Raw genomic sequence first — 23,466 nt, 5'->3', positions numbered from 1 at the left:
GTTTATTAAGATTGCGTCCTCCTCTTCCAAAAAGGTATAGTAGGTTTTAATCAGCCATTTGTTTATCGTGAGCAGCCTGGAGTGTTTTTTGTCTCCCCATCGAAGTGATTGGACTACTGAGAAATAACTTCATTTTTAATTTTCCCATAGTGTTCAGAAGAATATTAAAGTCCTTTTCCAGAATCTCAGACTTTTGCTTTGCCAGATCGTTGGCTCCAACATGGTCAACTAAAGTCTCGATATCTGGCTGATCAGTGGTTACAGAGAGCAGTTTGTTGGTTAAATCACCAGTGTCACCAGGAAAATATTGTACATTCCTGGGATTGCAAACAACACTGATTCCCTTTACTGCCTCATCTCCAACAATAATCACTTTTGGGATACCTTTTGTTTTTCTGGTGGTCGCTTTGTCCTTTGGAGCTTTGGGGGATGGATGTGTTGGTCTTGCCTCACTGTTGATGTTTGAAGGCAAAGTTTCACTCAGAGGCTCAGGCTGGAGTGCAAAAAATCTGTTTTTCAGTGGGATTCCCACAGAGTCAGAATGTTTTGAGGCTCTTGCTGGTTGCTTTGTCCCTGGGAGCGGGGTCAGCGGGGTCAGCGGGGTCGGTGGAGGCGTTTTGGTTGCAGCTGCTTGTTTGTCTTTCTTTGGCGGAGCAGGTGTTGAAGTTGAAGGTGGGTTTCGGCTCAGAGCCGGCCACTCTGATTTGTCCAGGTGTGGGGTTCTCCCTGATAGTCGTCTCATCGGATCAGCAGTGCAAGATTCCCGTTTCGGCTTGGCACCCAGAGTGTTCCAGGGTGAGCTGCTCGGTGCAGGGCGCACGACCTCTCCGCTGATTTGAGGAAGAGTTGTTTCATTTCCACAGGCAGCGTTGATCTCAAAGTTCACCTCCAGTAGTTTAATCTTCATGTCTATAGACTGAAGTCGTTGTAAAACTGCTCATGTCCTTGGGGTCAGCCGGAGGCATTTTGCCCTGGTTTAACTTGGAGGTAAAGAAAAGTAAGGTGAAAATAAAAGTAAGAAATCCCCCAGTCCTTAGGTTTGGAAAAATCCAGTTAAGATGTCAATAATGTAAATATAACTATAAAAACTGTCGCCTTAAAATTAAAAATAATTCACAGGCAGAGTTATCAGTAAGGACGAGAGAGAGAGCAGGATGAGCTGTACCTCCTTCAGCAGTCAAATCAACAAGTATCCCCTTCTATTTTTGACTACATGTGTCAAAAATAGAAGGGGATAAAACCTTGACCTATTTTAAAATTAAAATAAATTAGTAGAACATCCTCTGCATGTGATGCTTATGTTTTTGTGCTTCTCACCCAGTCCACAATGAGGATCTTCCCCACACCAAGCTTCTGTTGCAGCAGCTTGGCAGTGATGGCTACTGAGTTGAAGAAGCAAAAGCCCCTGTATCAACACAAACAGGCACAGATCTGTCAGAACCTAGGCTTGCAGATCTGATAAAACATGTAGATTATTTTAAAAATAAAGAGGTGGCGGTACTGACATCGCTGTGGATTCCTCTGCATGGTGACCAGGTGGACGCACAACTGCAAAGCCATTCTGGTAGAAAAATATACACTTAAGAGTAATGTTCAGTTCAGATGGTACATGACTTTAAGGAGAATTTTTGTGTGTGCTACCTTCAGCTCCCCTGCGGCCACCTTAAAGGCCAGCTCAATAACTGAGCCCACTGCCATGCGAACTGCTGCTGATGAGTGCATTTCGTTCCACACAGTGTCACTGTCCACCTGCAGAGAGCAGCATGGAGCTTAGGTTAAGACCTCTGAAAGAGGCTAGATAAACACAGAGTATAGAGAGCCTCACCCCTATTCCTCCACAGGGCAGAACTGCATACATCTTCTGACTGATTGGACCTGAAAAAGAACATGAACAATCTTCTAAAACCTCCCGACAGCAGCAGGGCTCACACACTTGATCAGATTAATTGTAATGAATCAATAATTGAAACAATCAATAAATTTATCAATTGAATAATTGCTAACTGAAAGAAGCAGACTCTGAAACATGCCATTTTCTGAAAGAAACACCCTCAGAGCATTAATTAAAACAATTCTATTCAAAAAAATGAAAAGGTTTGCATTTAACATAAAAAACCTTGATATCCAGAAATGACAGTTTTAGCTCCATTTGGTTCAAATTAAAAAAAAAAATCTCCTATTAAATACTTTTGCTGTACTTAATGCAGGTATAAATTGGTTATTAAAAAAATCAACATTATTAGCCCTGGACTTATTGATGTTAAGTCCAGCAGAAAGGCCTGAGATTTCGCAAGTTGATAGAAGGAATTTTTAACTGCAGATGCATCCTTTGCTACAGATGACTAAACGTTCACTGAACAAGCTGTTGTTGTATTTTAGGCAAATTTTTTTTTATTTTATTATTTTAAAAAGGAATTGAATTATTCGTTTTTTTGCATATCTCAATGTATTTTTAATATTTTATTAAAAAGGTTAAATGGTTCAATGAAAAATTTGGAGAATGTTCAATTTTTTTCATCCAACTAATTGATTGATGGTCAGAATGATCAATCGATTAAATTAATTTACTGACTAACTAACTAATTGATAGCTGCAGCAGTAATCACCAGACACAAATATGGAGGCACAAACTACAGGTATCTTATCTATGTAAAAACTACTGCGTAAGATAAGTATGAAACTGAACATAGACTGAGGGAGACCAATACCCAGAAGCTTCTTGTGGTCCAGTTTGTGCCGATTGAGCGGGCTGGTTCCATACAGCAGGGTGTGGAACTCTGAATGGACCGACTGGATTTCATCTAGAGATGCTTTTCTCCCACGAATCCTCTGCTCACACACAGGTGGACAGACAGAGAGAGAAGCTTAGTAACATCCTTACTTATGTAGGTAAAAGCAATCCAGTGAAAAGCCTGCCATATGCACCGATCAGAAACCTTTGCGAGCACAAAGGTTACACTTCCAAACTTGTTGCTGTGTGACTGTGTGTACCTCACAGCGGCTCAGTAAGCCTGTTTCCTGCAGTCTGGACCAGATGCTTTGGACTCTCCCAGCATGCTCTGGGTGAATGTGAGCATTGCCACAAACACACTGATGTTTCAGCATCAGGCTGTCATACACCAACCCTGCAGACAGGCAAAGAGAAGGGGCCACTGTCAACTCAAACATTGTTATGGTGCCCAGCATAAGTATTCACAACATTTTTTCACAGCTTGTACACAAAGAAAAGTTTAATTGCAAAATTTTAGGTAAGAGACCAACACAATGTACAGCATATTTGCAACAAATGAGAATAAATGAAAAAATAAATATCTAAAGATTCACCTTCTCACATATAAAGCACTTAATAACCAAGTTCCACCATACATCAGAGATCTGATTGTTCCATATGTTCCTAACAGAGCACTTCTCTGCAGCTTTACCACTGGTTCCCACAAGTTCAAAAAGTAGAAGTAAACCCTTTAGCTATCAGGCTCCTCTCCTATGGAACCAGTCCGTGAGGAAGTCTGTAATTAAAACTTTCTTTTTGATAAAGCTCATAGTTAGACTCCTTTAGGTCAACCTAAAATATTGCTGTAGTTACCCTGCCATGGATTTCGGCTACTGGAGGGCAACTGACCACTTTTTCTCACTTTGCATTATTTGCTGTTATTTCAACTGTTAACTTTTTAACATTTTATCTGGTGTAAAAATGTGCAGCAGCCATGTAAACTTTTTTGTGGACAATCACAAACTAAAAAGTGCTAAAACTCACCTAAAAACACTGAAACCTGACTCCATTCAGTGTTATCAAACCCAACATTTTTTTATGATTTTAATCTTTTATGAAACTGAACTGTATTTAGACAACGACATAACACAGACTGTACTCTATTTCTACCAAATTGGGAAAAACCTCACTAGAATATAAATACTAAATTTCCTCAGTTTTTGTCACTTAAAGATTTAACACATTGCTCTGTGCGCCAAACCGCATTAAATGCATGTTATCTGCAGGGGAATTTCACTCTCACTAAAAAAGAAAATGGAGTCGGATCAGCAAATTAACTCCAAACAGGTCAAGTTTGATTGCTCAAAAGTTGGTTGCACAAAGGTGTGCCGCGCAATTGTGGAACATCTTGGAACTAATCTGATGGAGAATATTGCAAATTGAAGGATTCGGAGAGAGCTTGTGTTCAGAGCCCATATTGATCTGCTGGGAAATGTTGATGATGGTTTATTAACATTTAGATTGCACAGACTGATCATCCTGGAGGTCTGAGCAAAACTTAAAGAAGGAGCTGTGTGTTACTGGTGATGTGCAGCTGGAGCTACTTACAGGTTGTGATAGTTATTTCTCAACCTGTCAGAAATAGGTTGAGAAATGACCTCATGCCAACTTTGTGAATGTGCCTTTATGACTAGAAAGCAGTTCCATTCTGAAAGTGTACAACATATATGCCCTAAGGTGCCTAATAAATTTAGTGGCGGGTTGGCCACTAAATTTATTATAAATGATTATAATTCTTCTATTTAGCATAAACATCCACATTCCCTTATCACCATAAAAGACTCTCTGGCATGCTGTCTGTCTTTAAGTCCCGGTTGAACGCTCTAATGTTCAAACAAGCATTTACACTTAGATTACTCAGCACTCTTTATTTTTTATTTGTATTTTGTTCCTGTAAAATTTACTGATTTTATTTTTTGTGAGGTGACCATGTGTGGCCTGAAAGGTCCCTTTTGAAAATATATATAATTATTAATATTACAACTACTTATACTACTACAAGCAAGCAGAAATTTAAGTATATTTATAGCAGTTGGCCACTTGTACTGAACCAGGTACTGGTTCTGCTGGAGGTTTCTTGCTGTTGAAGGTAATTTTTTTCCCTCTGCACGGTCCCTGCATGCATCGTCAGAATGAGGGATTGATGTAAAGTTGAAGACAAAAACCAAACTATTGTCACTACGTTTCCGTCCAGCAGGAGAGAACGCCGAAAATCATTGACTCCATGCAATCTGCTGGATTTCCTTAGATAGAAACTATGAAGTACTTTGAATAATTAATTGAGCATACTATACTGTTTGATAATTGGGATAAATTGAAATATATGTGTGATTGAATTGAAATTATTTATTTTTTGTTTGTGATGTGCATTGAGACACCATCCAGAGGATCCCAAAGCACTACACACCTCATTCACCCATTCACACACACGGCAGTGAGCTACATCATAGCTACTGCTGTGCTGACAGCAGCATGGCCACCGGCTGTAGGCAAGGCGAGTGAAGTGACTTGCTCAAGGACACAATTACAGAGGCAGACGAATCAAACCAACAATCCACCAATTACAGGATGAACTTCTACCACACATGGCAAGTCTGCGGGAAGTCTTTCTTACACATATAACTTGTCAATTTTATTTAGTTGTAGAGTTTGACTAGACCACTATAGCACATGAATGAGCTTTGATCTAAACCATACATGTTAGTTCTGGCAGTATGAAGTCAAGACAGCAGTTCCTTCAAAAGTTTGTTGGACAAATACCATGTTGTGTACTCTGCTAAAGAAACTATTTCTTTGTACCAGAAACTTGATTTTTAAGGGAATTTGATCAGGGGGTAAATTAGATTCAGTGTAAAACAAAGAAGTTCTCCACATTTGTTGCACATATGGATTGTGCCTTGGTGGACAGCTGCACCTTCCTATGGCTAATCTAGCAAAAACAGCCAAATGCTTGCATCAAGTCAATGAGAACCTAGAAAGTATACATGTCAGTTTGAAGACTATTTTGTACATGAAAGTGAAACAGATCAGGATATGATTAAATATTACGAACAAGGATACATGTCATAAAATATCACACACTATGGGCTTGTTACTAGGCAACAAGCCCAAAGGCTTATAGAATCTGGACTGACACCAACCCACACGTATCCAGTCAGAAACCAGATGTGCAGTCCTAAAAATACATCAATAAATAAGTAGGAATCTGACCGGTGGTGAAGAGGTGTTTGATGGGGTTGACAGCAGTTGCAGGGGATGACTTGGCTCTTCCCAGAGGTCTGTGGGGCAGCGAGGATGAAAACACGCTGAGATGCTGCAAGGACTGCTGGAAAAGAGAGGGAGAGATGTTCTGATTCACTGCAGGGTGATTCACAAATCAGCCCATTCATTGCAGAGGAGGAAGAGCGTGTGCTTAGTTGTATGGGAGCTTAAAAAGAGACACGTTGCTTAAAACCACACACACAAGAGATAAGAGCATAATTCAAAGCTGGCTTCATTCATAAAGCTATGCTGTATAACATACTGAAATCAATTGAGAAAAATTGCTGCCACTCGAGCCCATTTAACCCATCACCAACCCCTTCACTCTCCTGTGTGGTGGCTCTTACCCACCTTGTGTGTGTGCGTGTGTGTGTGTTCATGTGAGATTTCAAGGATTTTGTGAGCACTGCTGTCATCCACACATACACACAAAGATGCGAGCATATATTCGGAAGTGGCTATATATAGGGAGGTGTTGCGGCACTCCCTGCCGCGCATTGAGTGACTCATCATGTGTGGGTGGACACTCAACACACACACTTCAAGACATACAGAGACACACACAGCATTGAGTCCAGTGGTTGAGTCACCACATGGTGATGTAAATGCAGCGTCAATGCATGTGTGTGCGTGAATGAATGTCTTGGTTCAAGTTTGAAAATGCATGGTCTTTCATCATTGTCAGTGTTACCCTAAAGATTTTTTAAAGAGTTCTTTACCACAGCTATGTTTTCTAAGGAACCTTGCAGAAGCCACAAATGTTTCTCAAGCGACTTCAGTAAACTCCCATAAAATTACCTTTAGGTGTGTGTCTCTCTACAAGCTTTTCATATCTAATGACCTAACAGTTCTTGCTCATTGTTCTTTGTAAAATAGTTCAATCGTCATCAGATTGGATGGATTTAATATGCAATCAACACGTGTTGCAACTAAGTTTAGATATGTGCGATGAACCAATGGTGCATTCTAGAACATGAACATCATTTTACCAAAACCTTAAGTTTTCTTGATCTGCTAGAAATGGAACATCCACCCACTGTCTTAAAACTTTGGCATCTTGAGACTGTTTTTCTGAAATGTTCGTGCTAAAGACAGAGAATTCCCGCAGAATAATGCTCCACTGTAGTTCACCATGGAGATGGTATGTATGGATTTCAGCAACATACAGTATCTTGCTAAAAAAGTTAAAATTTGGTCTGACTCGAATACAGTGTGAACACACTGTGTTTGAAAGAACTTTCACTGTGCAAAAGAGCAGCTGTATGTATACTCAGATGGAATTACTTAGAAGTGGACACAATTTAGTAATTCATTGTACAGTGAGGTAAATCAATCCACTGTGCTTTTCTGGAAAAAGCAGCCCCAACCAGGATGATAACAACACTGAAATGAAAACAGGTTTTAAATACTCAGATTTTAATTTATTTCCACTGCTTTTGCTCAAAAAATGGAAAATGACCTGTTCTCGTATCGCTCTTTATCAAGTCCAGAGGATCCCAAAGTGCTTCACACATTCACCCATTCAGACACACTTTCACATGCTGATGATCCCAAGCTACTGGATAGTAACCACAACTGACCTGGGGCAGTCTGACAGAAGCAAGGCTGCCATGCACCAGCGCCCCCTGTTGGGCCCTTTGAAGTGTCACAATGACAGTGCTTCTGTCACAATTCATTCCCAAAATGGGAATGATTTTCAGTTTAAAGAAAGAAAAGTATTAACTCCATGGAGATAACAGACATGAACCCATGCCTGGATATCTTTCAGCAAACATTACTGGTTGTGTCTCTTTGCTTATACATCACAGCGAGACACAAATATTTGAAAGATGAGGGTTTAGTCTCACTTCCCTGTATCAATTCATCACTTACAGACAGGCCCAAGCCAATAAGGAAGAGAAAGTAAGAAGGAAAGAAAAAAGGAATATAGATGGATGGAAAGTTCAGTTCATACTAATCCAAATATATATATATATATATATATATATATATATATATATATATATATATATATATATATATATATTTTTTTTTTAGCTTCACCTGTAAAATTACTTAGCCAATTTCAGACTTCTCCAGAATATTCCAAACTGCCATAGGATTATGTCAAGGACTTTGGAATGAATGTGTTTCTTCAGTGACATTTTCACACAAACCTGTATGTAAATGTCACTTTACATACCCTTTCCTCTTCCTCACTCTCCCTGAGCTGAATGACATCATCATCCTCTTCATCTTCATCTAGCTCACTCTCCGTGCTCTCGCCTTTGACCTGGAGAACCCTGGATTCCTCCTCCCCTTTCAGGTGGCTGGCCAGTCGCTCAGATGAGTGGCTGCTGTCGTCTGATCCCTCTTTCTGCAGGCTACGTGCCACAGAAAACATGGCAAATTCTTACACTTAAAAAGCAACAGTTAGGGACTTAAAGGATTTTAGCTTGGATCTCTAAAAGCTTTCACTGCACCTGTTAAGAGCCACGCTTTCATCTTCCTGCATGTCATTGGTCTCTGTCAGCTCCTCTTCCGTCTCCTCAGGGTGAGTGGGTGGTGGTCTTGGGAGGTCCCCCCCCTTCGATAGCATCTACCAACCACATGTTGTGTTACTGTGCAGACCTATAAAAGATCATGCTTGAGGTATGTGAAGTGGTCTACCTTGTAGTGTTTTTCCAGGAAGTGCTGGTGCTGCTGTTGGACCACCAGCTGCTGCAGCGCCTGGGGCGACTGGGGTAAAGGGGCGCTCTGTGTGCGAGCCAACGGTCGGTGGCGGGGCAGCTTGTTGACGGGCCGCATTCCAGTGGCTACACCTCTCTCTGCAGTAACCAGTGGTGACTGACTGTATATGGGCACTGAGTGTGTGGATGGTCACAGGACAAACACAGTAAGAATTGTATTTTGCTTTGAAAATGTCTTTCTAGTTTGGCGTTTGTCTCACCTAACATAGCGGTCTGTTGTCGGGCCTGCTCAAGTAACAGGACGTGTTGCAACAACGAGGAATGGGCTGAATGAGAGCCGGGGGGCGGAGTCTCCACATCATGTGCTGCACCTGCACAAGAACCACATCAATTCTTCTGACACTACATGAAGCTGCTTTCACAAATATTTATACCCCCGAGACTTTTTCACATTTTGTCACAATACAAATTCCAACTTAGTTTACTAATTCCATGTGTTATGTGCTAAATGTAGAAGGAAAACATAATACATCCATTGTGCATAGCTGTTTATTGGCACAGGTAGGGAGGTGGAAGAGTTACACCCTAGACAGTCAGCATTCCATCACGGGCAAAGGCAGAGGCAAATAATGGTCCACACCAAACTCACAATTTAAAGAAATTAATTAACTTAACCTCGTGTTTCTCAACCATGGCAGGTATCTGGAGGTCTGAATGGAAGAACCTACAGAAAGACTCTAGGCCCAGATTTAAACCCTTAAAAACCCAATGGTTTTAAGGGCAGTTTACAAATAAAAATCTCAACAGCTATGTGTGCATGTGTAATTCAGCTGCCCTGAGTCAACAATCTTTTGTTGCAATTACAGCAGTAAGCCATTAGGACTACTGCTTGTCTCCAAATCTACAGGCTGAAATTGTTTTTGGCCAGTTATTTTCTCTCACCTATAAAATTACAATAAGTTTTTTACCTCCACGTTTGACAGATTTTCCCTCATATGACCCAATAGTTTCATATGAGGTAATAGCCATTCCATGGCTGGTTTGATGCCTTCACTGTGCCATACATTAATTTGTCATGTTCAGATGACAAATTAAACAGAATTCAATTCAACTTGGAATATTGTTTTAGAACCTAACTGGACCCCAGTCACTACTCATATAACTTTTGAATGCTATTTATCAGAGTTAAAGTGGCTGAATAAAAATGTAGATTACACTTTTCAGATTGTTTTTAGTAAAAACAAACAAAAAAGATCCACGTGTCCTTTTCATATATTTATGGGAAGCAGTAAAATGGTCAAAGATTTTTTTCATAAAAGGGGGGAGAAACAGAAAAGGTTCAATGGGTATGAATACTTTTTCAAGGTACTGTAGATGCTGATCACCTGGTTAAATTGTGTGTGAGTGTTACCTGCGGGTAGGGAGGAAGTGGAGAGAAACTTCCCAGTTAGACCTCCTCCCCCTCGTAAGGACTGGATGGCCTGACGCTCTACTTCCTGCTGGGTGGACAGTTTCTGGGGTGGCTGGAAAGAAGAGACATTTTTATGCAATTTTTGTAATCAGTCTACATTATCTGTGATGTCACATTGAGAACCAGTTGAGGGAAAGGTGACAAATTATTCCAAAGATTAGGAAAATAAATCAAGTGGGAAAAGTTGCTGTCATACAGCCAGGCCATGAGTCTCACAGGTATAACTAACACTATTCTTTTCACTGAGTTAAAAACATATGTCTCTGCAGGACAATCCACACACATAAATTGCAAAGATGAACATGTCTATCATGGACTTACTGTGATGTGTGTGTTGGCCGGGAGGCCAAGGGAAATATTGGGCAGGGACGGTGAGGTGTAGAGGGTAAGAGGACTCAATGTCCCATCGGCCCCCAGAGTCTGATGGAGAGATCTCAGCTGTAAGACAAACACAGAAGCCAGCTGCTTAGAAAATTCAATGCCAAATAAAAATCTCATCGTTTCCTGTTTTCCAATGTGTCAGTGACAAAAATATATTAGATCCTTTAGTCTTTAAAGGTTTTGCAATTTATTGTTTTCAAAAAATAGCACTTGTACGGAATTTTTTTCTTTTGCTTTCCCTCGCAAAACCTTTGCGTCCCTTCGCAATACTGTACTGCTCAGTTACGCAGCATAATTGAATACTGTAAGCCTTTCTTATGGTGGCCACCATAAGAAAGGCTTATTTTCTGCTTTAATATAAGGTTATGTGAGGTTTTTCCATGAATGTTAACATCTCTTTGTGAAATATCTGAAGTTTTATATGTTTTCTTTAGGATAGAAAGGCACTGAAAACCTATGATATGAACAGAAACGTTCTGTAAGTAGGAAAGAAATAAAATACATCCTAATTTGGACTATTTCTGAGTTATTATCGCGGGGTAATCAGTCATCTGACAGTTTTGATTGTGTCTCTGCTGTGTTCATGGTCTGAATGGTTTAAAGAGCTGCTTTCAGTGCTGTTCCATCTTAAACATGCAGTAAATAAATCAATTTTCAATCAGTGTTTTGCACCAAAGAGTTAATAAACATGTTTTCACTGAGGCTCCGTAAGAGCCAAATGAATTAAATAAGTAATTATTGATATGATAGGAGCAAACGTCTTTGATACCTGGGTGGTGTGTGTGTCGATGTGGGCGTGACGTCATCAAGTATGAATTGAAGGTTACTGGCCTGCTGGCTTTGTGTGTGTGAGGAAGCGGTGAGCGGGGAGGTCAGTCCTTGCAAAGTTTGGAGCCTGATAATCAAAATGGATTAAATCGATAATTGTGACAGAACAAAGAAATGGTTTGGAGTTGATTGATACACGGACATATTACATTCCCCGATTTAATCTAGTGCGTCTCTTTACCGTCATTAGTTTGCCATGTTTTATAATAATAAAACCTGTTTATTATTATTATTATTAAGTCTTTGGTGCAATAACTGATTGAAAATCAATTTATTCACTGCATATTTATGTCTGTTAAGGTTTAAAGCATTCAGACCACGAACACAGCAGAGACACACACAATCAACCTTTCTATCCTAAAGAAAACATATAAAACTTCAGATATTTCACAAAGAGATGTTAACATTCATGGAAAAACCTCACATAACCTTATATTAAAGCAGAAAGTAAGCCTTTCTTATGGTGGCCACCATAAGAAAGGCTTACAGTATTCAATTATGCTGCGTAACTGAGCAGTACAGTATTGCGAAGGGAGGTAAAGGTTTTGCGAGGGAAAGCAAAAGAAAAGAATTCCCCATGTCCTCTGCAGGGCGCCGTACACTTAACACCATAGAGCTTGGCAAAAAAATTATATTTTATATGTTGTGTTTTGGGACTTCTCCATCAGTGCAGAATTGAAAATAACAATGTCAAAAAGATCAGACATTGGCAAAAGTCCAGTACTTATGTAACACTTTATCAAGTTCGGAGGACCCCAAAGCACTTCACACTGCAGTCAGTCATTCACCCATTCACACACACACTCATGCCAGCAAGCTATGGATAGCAGCCACAGATGCCCTGGAGCAGACTGCCATGCATCAGTGCCACCAGACCCTCTGTCCACCAGCAGGCAAGGAGGGTGAAGTGTCTTGTCCAAGGACAGGAATTTAACCAGCATCTCACAACTGAGGCTCTAAATCCTACTTCTGTCGCAATGTTCAGATTTGGCTGCAGTTTTCTTGTGTCTAAAGATAATCTCAGTCATTGTTGAGATGATCTATCAAACCAATTTCTACTTTAACACTACATCATCTACCAGCAGGCTATTTCACTGAAGTATTTATACAAGGGGAGTCTTATGCATGCCTTGTTTGCATCATCACACATGTTGTAGTTGCTAACTCTCAGCCATTTCAATTATTAGATATAATTTTCCATTCTAAATGGCCTGTTTTATTTTAATAAAAGGTATTTAGGAAACTGACTCTATGCAATCATATTTCTTGGAATGTTTCATACAAGATGTTTTTTACAGATGGTCATATCAGAGTCACTTTGTACTTTTCATCCTTAAACCTGAAATTAAACATTTCACATTTGTCTAACAATATTGCTACTAACTACTAACTTAGTATCAATATTTAGTATCAATATCTCACAAAGACATTCTAAGCCAGACCACATGGTTCAAGTAGCAACCATTGACAGCTAAAATGAATTCCAAAATTCAAAGATGTCCATCAGAAATGCACAAAATGACAACAAAACAAAAACACTGAAAACATCTGATTAATGTGTCTTTGTTACCATCACATTTGCTGAATCAGAAACTAAGAGTGAAATCAATCTGTCCCGTTGTGCTTTAACCATCTGTAACCAGCAACTGGCCATCGAACTGATTCATAAGTAGAATAAAGTCTGAATGTGATCATTTAATTTATGTCTTTTAACTACTGTGTTTTATAAAAATAAAGTAAAATTTTACACACTAAAATATTTGAATGTTTAATTTTTCTTAACATTTTCAGAAAATATTATGACAAATGAATATTATGACACAAAATATTCATTATATTTGATAAATAAGTGGAACATACATTGTTCTTCATAATTAATGTCATTAGTAAATTATGTAACCAAATAATTTAAATTAATAGAAAAAACATTATTTATTAAAACTGGTCCATTGCATTAATTTTTAATGAAACACTCTGAGGGCGTAAAGCTGTAATGAAGCTTTGAGTTGTAGGAAAACAGTTTGTGACAAGACAGACTGACAAAAAAAAAAGTCGGGAAAAAGAACTTCTTAAATGAAGCTTGTGCATGTTAAGCTGTGATTCTGCACCTCGGTTTGTATGTTGGGGACTGATCCCGTGTTGCCGTTGGCGATGGCCGAATTGGAACTGTTGGGGCTGCTGGGACCTGAGCCAGGAGCACTGTTACAAAGGGAGGAGACTAGGACAAAAACACAGAGAAAAGCTTAAATGTTGCTGATCATGCTTGTCTAATTTTTCCATTTACTCTCCTGTAGAAATGACAAAATCTTTGTTTACCTGATATCTCAACAGCCCTTTTCTTGAAGGTGCTGATGACAGTTCCATCCTTCCTGCGCAACAATGGAGAGCTGCGCCTCTCTGCCACTTTCTGCTTGAGTCTAGATCGAACCTTCAAGTTCGGCTCTGAAACTGGAAGATTCAGATACAGACGGAGACACATGGGGGACCTTAATTTCATGCAGCGATCAACATCTTTCGGCCATTTGAAGCCATATCTTCTATTCATTTAAGGCCGCAGTTGCTTGTCACAAAGATTGCAATGATTGGAGTGGCAGAAAACATTTCAAGACACTGTCTTGTGTAAGTATTCAGATGTGTTGAACTTTTCTACATTCTGTCATTTTACAAACACATAAACATACATGTATATGAAAAACTACCAAAGAATGGCAAAAGTTTCAGTCTCTGGATGTGCAAAGCTGGTAGAAACATACTCCAAAAGACTTGCTGCTGAAACTGCAAAAAAAAAGGTAATCCTGCAATGGATTCAGAGGGGCATGTTGAATTATTCAGAGTTTGAAAAACATGACTCGTTTTTCACAATTGTCCACTATTTTAGGGAGATCTGAAAGTCCCAGTAAAATACATTGAAATTTATGATTATAAGTTCAAGAGGCATGTATATTTTTAAAGGCAGTGTTCAGTCAAAAACACTGAGTAGTGATAAATGAGTTTCAGACAAGGTTTCAGACATTCAACTTTGTGTCTTCAGAGTCTTTCCTTTTCCTCCATAATAGATGCTATCTGGACTACCTCTGAAGTGATGAGTCACAGTGAATCACCAACCAGTCAAACTCACAAAATAATTCATTCAGTAGTATCTTCTGGTAACTATATGTCTATGTGTGTTTGGGGTAGTAAGTAAGTAAAAATAGTACACACACATTAATGTAAGCAATAGTGATCGGAATCTCTGCTCTTTTCAGAATTCTGTCATTCACTTCTTAGAGGGCTCTTATGGCCGAAACGTTTGTGACTGAATAATCATATCAATAATCATTTATTAGGGATGGAACCCCTGGTCTCCATCACACTGACCCATCACTGGTAAGCAAGTCTATAATGGTCTGCTAAAAAATAACTGTTCATCAATATGGTGTAAAAAAGTTAACTACTAAAAATCAGAATTGTCATGAAAATGATCAATTCAAGCTGATTGTGTTTGATCAACCTCCGAAACCGGCAGCAACTCAGGGTGGTCACTTTTGTTGTTTGAACTATATTTTTCCTAATGTTTTCATAAAAGTATCGGTGAGATCATTATGTTTGATAATATTCGATGCAACTATTATGTTTGATGCAATCGTAAAGGGTGTACTTAAGGCCCCTGTTTAGTAAGGTAGGTGTATTCTTACACTGGGGTTGGTGGTTACTGGGCTCTGACAGGATGTACAAACACATGCATGGGCAAAAAGACAATGATGATGTTAATTCATTTTTAGTTATTTTTCCAACTTGTTAACACATGTTAATGGGAAATTATGCAACACAAAGGAGCAGATCTGTGCTGAGAAGGCTATGGCTATGTCATCAAAACTGATGTTATTATATTATTATAACAGTCCCTTTGACACTTATTGATAAATAATGCTGATACATAATCACCATTAATATATGCAGATTAATTGAACAATAGAGCTGAATGTTAACACTGTGCTGAATGTGTTTTTTGTTAATCCGACTGAAAATACTGTCTTAGCTCAACCAGAAACATCAAGAATGCAGGCATTTTTTCTCTCCATTTTTCTCTCTTTCTGTAGAGGTGTGATAACTTCATGGAGGAGGGCATCTGCTGACATAACTTTTTTACTTTTCACTCCACATCTGCTCTTCTTATTCTTTTTTGTGCATCTGCTCTGTCTTCTCAAACCCTCAGTCGGACATGGCAAATGACTGATTTGCCATGTCATTTGCCATGGAAGAAACCATAGCAAACCATGACTGGCTAGTCTGAACCTACCAGAGGTTCAGACTAGCCAGCGGCAAATAGCAAGCTCTTGCTGGAACTGCATATCAACTGTGCTCATTATAGAAGCTAGGCTGGTAAAAATATTGTTAGTAGGTTAATAGAGAAGCAACGCTACGTTGAAGGTGCATTGTTGGAAAGAGCAAGAGTTTCTTAAAGAGACAAAGACCCAATTTCAAGGGGTTAAATTATAAAGTCACATTTCTTTCTAAGCCAAACTTGACACAGCGTTTTTATAACAACTGAAGTTAACACAGTTGCTTGATTTTTCTATAAAAAGTGACTTTGTGCCTGGAAAACATATATTGTCTCTTTAAACTAATTTGAGCAATTTACAACTAGATACACTGTTCAATAACATGAATCAACTGGAATGTATGTATGACTGACCTGAACTAGCTTTTTTTGTAAAGTCCCATGAGACGACATTTGTTGTTAATTGACACTATGAAAATAAAACTGAACTGAAGTGAGCAACTTTGTATAAAGACTGCATGTTATGGCACACTGTCTCACCTGTCTTCCGAAGTGGGAAGTCGTCTTTACCCTCGTAGTTTCCGAGAAGAGGGGGGAGTTTGTAGGAGGGAGAGGTTCCAGGGGTGTTGCTCTGAGGGGGGGAGCTTTGCTCTAGAGACGTGTGCTGGCCTCCCCTGCAGTTACAAACACACACATTAGATAACTGACACAACTACTAATGCTGATTTTCTATTAACGTTAAAAGCCACAGCAAATGAGTGACATAATCAAAATTAAAGGCCTGGTCTGTTGGTTCAATAGTTTTTTAGCATGTTGAACATAGATATAGGTCAAACTACCAAAAATGTTTACCCCGTTCCCCCCGTAAAGAAAATAGGCCATTCTCACCAGCACTTTGAGGAGAAGGAATGGTTGAGTCCTCCAGGACCAGGTTCTTTCTTACTGAGAAGAAACTCCTGAAGCTTCAGCTTCACCTCTGTGCTGGCAATGGCACCTTCCATAACACAAACACATGCAGACAGTATCAGGATGCTACACTCTATGTACATCAACATGTACATTTCAGTGTAGTCACTGATGGCAGCACTAGAACCTACTCTCTTTCCCCTTCTCTTTGTTTCTCAGCAGCAACAGTTGTTGCTCCAGTCTCTGTTTCTCCTGTTCTTCGTGTCTTTGTTGCTCCAGTTTTCTCTTATGCTCCAACTCCTGCTGCCGCTTTGCTGCCAGCAGCTCCTGTTGTTGCTTACACACATACAAACACGTTTTACTTGGGTTAAAGACTGCTTCTGGAGATGAGTGATAAACCATTAAAGCAGTGACTGTAAAGAGAGCATGAGCTACCTTTAAGTGTTCTTGCAGCTGGACTTCGTGCTGCCTCGTTAACACTTCATGTTTTTTCTGAAACTCCGCAAATAGCAGCTGCTTCTGGAGTTCCTGTTGCTGTTTGAGAAGCACGAGTTCCTGCTGAAGCTGCTGCTCTCTCAGGGCTGTATCCACTGCTCCTCCACCAGACACAGAGCTCAACCTCGGCTCTGTCCTCAAGTCCACTGGGCCTCCGCCTCCAACTAGGCCTTCTCCAGAAACACCGACTGGTCAAAAAGCAAGACATCACAGTCAACTTTCCTCCCTCTTTAGCTTTACACAAGTTTTCTACAGCACAGCTGACCTGGGATTTTATGTAACAGAAGAACACAAAATACCTTTATTAGAAAGTAAAAGGAAAAACATAAATAGTTTCAAGATAAAAACCAGAAAAAGGCCCTTGACGTCAAGCTTCTGTAAAACCATTGTTCACTGCAATTACAGATGCTGTATGCCTATGCCAGTTTTCCTGTGAGCCAAACAACTCAAGCTCACTCAGACTGGGTCAACAGCATCAGTGAACTTATTCTCACAAAAGATTGAAAAAAATGTTTGGAAGTCTACCAAAGCCATTTGAGGGGACAAAAAAAAATCTACTTTTCAAGTTACATGCTAAACCATGTCTGGATGAAGTCTAACATTATTTCATGCTGAAAACACCACCACCCAAAAAGTAGAACATTGTAGATTTTTACTAGCAGTGACATTAGCTGCATTTCCATTGCAGATGTGTGCAAATATTTGTCTCAATTCTGCTAATATTGAAAGAACAAAATTTTGGAATTGTGACGTTTCCAATAAAATCACACGTGGATAAGCTTGTTCATGTCATTAAAATTATGGCAGTGATGGATGTAAAGAATGACCTTATTTATAATTAAGTCATGGTGCTAGTGCTCGCCATCTATCAGCTGTCAGAGGAGACGTCTGCGCTTTATTCAGGAGGAGCGACAAGCCTCTTGTACTTGGGAGTGGCTACATATGCAGCATTTTGGAGAAATTGTAATGAGTGATTTTACGTAAGAGCTATGGATTCAACACATTGGACGTTCACACAACTTTTGAACTGTGTGATGCTGTGAGGGCTCTGGTGGAGTAGCTGGACACAGTCCGAAAAAAGACAAACAAACTACAAACCACGAAGAAGATCACTTACTGTCATCTTCGTCGTGGTTTCCGCCAGTAATAACATCTGACTGTTCAACAAGTGTGATGGCAAAAAGTGTTTCCCTTGCAGTTTTGTGACATATTTCTATTTCGATACAGCTGGAAAATTACATCATACCAGCGCAACAACTTTTTCTTGAGTTTTTTCGAAATTCTCATATTTTCATTAATTACATTTATTTTCATAATTTCAACTTGTGCAATTAATGGTTAATGGTTAATGGCAACAGAGCTAGTGAAGGTAGAAAGATTTACTGTCCATTAGCACAGTCAGATTTACCACTGAATGGTTTTGATAAAAGCCTGTACATCAAAACTGGCTTAATCTAGTTTTGATCTACTAACTTTGTCACAATCTAACCCTAGATTTTTGAGTATGCGACAAGCCTTGAAAACTGACCAAGGATGACCAAGGATGAGCTTCTTAGCAATCAATAATGGGCAAAGACATATGCAAATACTGCAGATGTGCAAAGCTAGTAGAGATTTATATTGAAAAACATGTAGCTTTGCTTGTTTAAACAACTTTGACTCATGGAGAGCTGAATACCAATGCACATCATACTTTTCAGATTTTTAATGGTAAAAAATCTGAAACCATGTATTCAAGTATGTGTTGGTAATTGCAATGTCGAAAACTTAAATCATGCCTCCTAATTTATTTAAAAGGAAGAAGCTTTCTCCAGGCAATACTTTCAAACAACCATTCATTTCATAGTTAATAAGTTTTTAACTTTAACATTAACCATGCTAACTGAGACAAGGCGCCCTGGTGCAGGCAGGGTATTAATATAATTCTTAAATATAGTTTCTTAACTTGGCTTCATTTCACTTTGATAAATAATTACACTCAGTCAACCACAGTGTTATGAGCATTAGATTTGGAACCGGTTACAATCAGCTAATATTTATGATGTCCTGACATTTGTTGGGATGTAATCTTGATTACTTGAACTATATTTGTTATTTTTGCAAAGAAGACTCACCACCTCCTTCACCACCACATGTTGCTTCAACTGGACTCTGCATGCCTGATGGTAGGGGGCTCTTCACCTCCAAGACTGCAGAAAAAAGACAGAAAGACGAAATGATTGATTAGTCCTTAACATCATAGAGAGTTACATCACTTAGGGACGTACACACAAAGTGCATTCAATCAGATTCCACTTCATTCACACACTCTGTGGTAGTGAAAGTTAGGGACACATTGTCCTACCCCCCTAAAATAGCCACAAGCCACATTAGCCTTAGCAAACGATAGTACAGACTTGTAGTGTTACCTTGGCATTGGTCTATCTATATTTGGCACGGTTCAGCTGTAGAGGAATATCATTACAAGAGCTGGAAATAAATCTGAATGATCACATTGGATGTTGAATGGCTGAAGAAAACAACAAACAACTTTGTTTGAAGAACTCTCAGTTACAAAAAATAGAAGAAATAAAAATGTCTTCAGTGTCATGGACTCATATTGATTTACTTCAGCAGGTACTGAAGTTTTTGTAGTTGGCCTTTTACTTTGTCAGATGATATTTGTAGCAACTCATCACCTTGTCATCAAGACTTCTGACCAACAATATGAAGCTTGATAAAACATTTCTGCTGTGATCAGCTTGCACAATTGCCTGCAGGATTAGACCACTTCTTGGAAAATGGAGCAGGCTTCCACAGACTGAGACTGTGGATTTCCTCCCTACTAGCCATGGGTGGATTCAATTAGGACTTACTCACAGGGATGTTTGACCTATGTAAGGTGCTCCGATTCTTCAGCTGCCATTGTTTCCGGGTCTGCATCCTAGATACCGTCTAATCTAATTAAACTGTAAAATCAAAATCAATGCCAAGCTGGTTAGCCCTATCCAAGAGGATTCAGACTAGTTGAGCCAGAGACTACACAGGTAGTGAGGAGTGAGCCTCAAGAAACATGTTCTGCTTCCATACACAGACATATCCAGGACATGAGCCACATCTGTTGACTTCATTGTGTTAAGCCATTCCTAAAGCAGTCTATATCAGGAGCACAACACTCCAGTGTGAGGTTCTTCCCATTAGTGATGACTTTGGGATCCGTATCCTCTGCTAGTGTTAGTCCACCAGGAGATAACATATGAACAAACTGGAATGACCTCAATCTCAAGATGAAGATGAAAGACAATAGAGAAAGATTAGCTGTTTTACTGTTCAATTAATGCAGCATCTGTATAGACAACTATAGGTAATGGCTGAAGAAAACAACAAACAACTTTGTTTGCAGAACTTTGAGTTACAAGAAATAGAAGAAATAAAAATGTCTTCAATGTCACAAATTCATATCGACTTCCTTCAGCAGGTATTGAAGGTTTTGTATAGTCTGTGCCACAGACTTTGTCAATGACTAAAGGTTGTCGAAAATTGTTATCTTTCTTTATATTATCTGCTTATCTTGCGACATTCCTGTTGGCTCTAACCAATTTCAAAATCTAAACATAGACAGTTGCATTATTTAATACTTGTCATCGTTCTTCTCTGTGTGCAGGTTGATTCAGGATCATAAACTGTTCACACAAAGGTCTGATTTTTAATTTATTTTTAATGCATTTAGTAGTAGAAACATCATGCAATAAATTCAGATTTCAGATTTCTGCAAAAAGTCAAGACCATCAAGACCCGCAGACTGTACAAACCTCTGTTTTATTCCATCAGAGCTGACTGACCCAAATGGGGATCAGCAGAACCACAATCAACTGAAATGGAATCCAAAATAAAGAATTCAACCGGATAGAGCACATTGGTGCAACATGGTTTATTTAGGGATATAAAACAGATGTGAGAAGGTACGGATGGTCAGAACCAGGCATAAAAAAGATAAAAGATGCAAGCTAACTGATAGAAGCTCATCCTTATAGTCGCTGCTTTGTAATGATTTTCTTGCCACAGTAGATGTTGCTGCTCAAAGAAAACATTCTGAAACTGAGAACTGTAGATAAACAAGACCATGTGTATAGGTTTTTCTCTTTATATGTGCACATGTGCAGCTGCTTGCATCTAAATTACCTAAACAAATATCCTGGCGCTTCACTGTGACGCACATGTCTCCCTTCTACTACCACACACCGCCTTTGCATGTGTGTGTGTGCATGAGAGACTGCTCTGTGAGTGTGTGTATAATAGTCTGCTTGGCAAGAGGGCAGCATTCCACAGCAGCAAGCGTCTGACGTCAAAGCGGGGACATTTATAGTCTGGTAAACACACACTCACATGCAGGCTGACAAAGAGGTGAAACTGAGGAACCGTTTCAGTCAATTGAAGTTTTCTAACTGACTTCTGACCAACTCTCATTGGAGTTGTTCATTATTTCATTTACCAGTACACAGACTATGTGTATGGAGACAAATAACTTATTTTTAATGCTTAGCTCCAACACAAAAATATTTGCTATATGGCAGAGCTAAAATGACACAAGAGAAGTTTTATATAGCAGCCATATTGAGGCAACAAACCAGCAGTGTGGCCATGTCTTATTCTCAATTAGCTTCACTTAACTGAGGAGCAATTTCATTGCTGTCATACAGACTTTCATGGATTTTAATGGGATTCTCTGAGATGAACCAAAATAGAGGTTCCAAACATTCTTCCACAAAATATCTAAAAAGTGTGGTGTATAAAACCCTGTGCCACAGTAGTTTAGCAGGCTTTGGCAGTAGCTATTTTGGGGTGTCACTTTGCACATCTACAGTCATTGTAAAGTGGAATATAGGTCCTAATGAGGCTCAAAAAGTACTTTTTGAAAATAACAACCTTTAATCAGGTATTAACTGCTTAACTGCCATGACAACACTGGAGTCCTCATGTGGCACCTGGCAGGACACCGAAACCATTTGATTAACAGCTGACCGCATTCATTGATTGGCTCGTGATTTGCATCACTGACAATTCCAAAACAATATTAAAGTTTAGGTGTGGACTGTAGCGGACATGTTGTCTGCTATGAGAGAGCTCCTCAGTACTGAGGAATTTAACCTCATCTTACCAGAGCTTCTTTTTTGGAAATCTTTTAGAACGTTCTCAAAAATGACACCCCCAAAATAAATTCCATATAACTCAGGAACTACAGGATGTATTTGACTGGTTCCAGTATCAAAATAAAGGTAATATTCCATGGAATACTCTAGAAGTCTAAAAGTTAACATTTGTATTACCAAAAAAGAACAAATACATATGGCACACAGTGAAAAAATACAAAATAGAAATAATAAATTCTAATAAATTACATTGCGTAGTGTGGATTTTTCTTAAAAGCATGCAGTGGAAATCCAGAAGCTCTAGCAATTCACAATACAGGTTCTGACAAATTTCTGGACCAAATTTTGTTCCAAAACAATGAAGCATAGACATTTTAGAAAGGTATTGGTACTTTGTGCGGGCAGGACCTTGTTGCACTGCATTGCTTCGTGCTTACAAGGTGTGACATCTAATTAGCGCCTAATTTTTTTAAGTGTTTGACCTGGGTGTTGTTGACGTAGAACATTTTCTTGTTATTATTTAGATGAGCTTTTGCCCATTACATAAATATGCAATATGCTTACCAGTATATTGGTTATTGTATAGCATGTGCTTAGATTTATCTTGTTATTAGAAGTGATGCCGGACCCAATATTGGGACTGTTTAAACTACAGAGTCAATTCTGAATTTAATCAGGAGTAGCACCAGGAACACATGCGGTACGTTTTGCAGCGGAATGAATGTGAATTAGCAGTGCTGCTAGCATCTAGCCGCTCTTTAATATGGACAATAACAAAGTAAAAACACTACAACAGTGTTTCCGTGCAAATGGGCCCCAAGAAGCTCCTTGATGTTTCTTTCCTGTATTCAGCATATGGAAGCTGCTATGCGATGTTATTTATTGTGACAAAGAGCTGAAAAAAATGAATGCATGTAGTGAAGAAAAAATAACTTGAAATCTGTCAGTCTGAGCTTATTGGCTTGTACTTTACCAATTTAGAACTTATTTGACATCATCCCTTTGCTACTTTGACTAGCCACCTGTCAAGAATATTCCCTGTCTTCTACTTATTTAACCAACATAAAGTGCATGCATGCCCAAAGTTGCATGCATGAACCCGTAACATTTATCCAGCCCATATCCTTGGCTTTGTAATCCACCCTGTTATTGCCTTTAACATGCTTTAGAAAATGCTTGCTCCAGTTTATATATAAAATTTGATTCAGCACACTTCATCTGCTGGCCTTACAATAAGAGAACTTGGCACGGCAAAACACCGTGACATACATTGCAGCGGGAAAGACTGACTGTCT

At 39.2% G+C, this 23,466-nt stretch overlaps 1 protein-coding gene across 3 annotated transcripts in view; it reads right to left on the bottom strand.

Moving 5' to 3' along the window:
- The window catches only part of hdac5 (histone deacetylase 5), a 75,270-nt gene that overhangs the window by 20,897 nt on the left and 30,907 nt on the right, over positions 1 to 23,466 (bottom strand). For all 3 annotated transcript variants that reach the window (XM_055024500.1, XM_055024501.1, XM_055024503.1), the window contains 20 exons: positions 19,157 to 19,231; positions 16,983 to 17,230; positions 16,739 to 16,883; positions 16,530 to 16,635; positions 16,182 to 16,315; positions 13,697 to 13,828; positions 13,489 to 13,598; positions 10,493 to 10,609; positions 10,112 to 10,223; positions 8,961 to 9,071; positions 8,681 to 8,874; positions 8,494 to 8,609; positions 8,214 to 8,394; positions 5,981 to 6,095; positions 2,992 to 3,125; positions 2,709 to 2,829; positions 1,826 to 1,875; positions 1,642 to 1,749; positions 1,506 to 1,561; positions 1,318 to 1,405 (listed from right to left, as the gene is read on the bottom strand). In XM_055024500.1, the coding sequence (XP_054880475.1) occupies positions 1,318 to 1,405; positions 1,506 to 1,561; positions 1,642 to 1,749; positions 1,826 to 1,875; positions 2,709 to 2,829; positions 2,992 to 3,125; positions 5,981 to 6,095; positions 8,214 to 8,394; positions 8,494 to 8,609; positions 8,681 to 8,874; positions 8,961 to 9,071; positions 10,112 to 10,223; positions 10,493 to 10,609; positions 13,489 to 13,598; positions 13,697 to 13,828; positions 16,182 to 16,315; positions 16,530 to 16,635; positions 16,739 to 16,883; positions 16,983 to 17,230; positions 19,157 to 19,231 (2,453 nt within the window). The remainder of the gene's footprint in view (positions 1 to 1,317; positions 1,406 to 1,505; positions 1,562 to 1,641; positions 1,750 to 1,825; positions 1,876 to 2,708; positions 2,830 to 2,991; positions 3,126 to 5,980; positions 6,096 to 8,213; positions 8,395 to 8,493; positions 8,610 to 8,680; positions 8,875 to 8,960; positions 9,072 to 10,111; positions 10,224 to 10,492; positions 10,610 to 13,488; positions 13,599 to 13,696; positions 13,829 to 16,181; positions 16,316 to 16,529; positions 16,636 to 16,738; positions 16,884 to 16,982; positions 17,231 to 19,156; positions 19,232 to 23,466) is intronic.

The sequence above is a fragment of the Poeciliopsis prolifica genome, unplaced genomic scaffold, assembly GCF_027474105.1.
Source record: "Poeciliopsis prolifica strain line A6 unplaced genomic scaffold, Auburn_PproV2 SCAFFOLD121, whole genome shotgun sequence".
Taxonomy (NCBI): Eukaryota; Metazoa; Chordata; class Actinopteri; order Cyprinodontiformes; family Poeciliidae; genus Poeciliopsis; species Poeciliopsis prolifica.
Note: the sequence above shows the minus strand (reverse complement) of the source record. Positions and strands in the feature narration are given on the sequence as shown.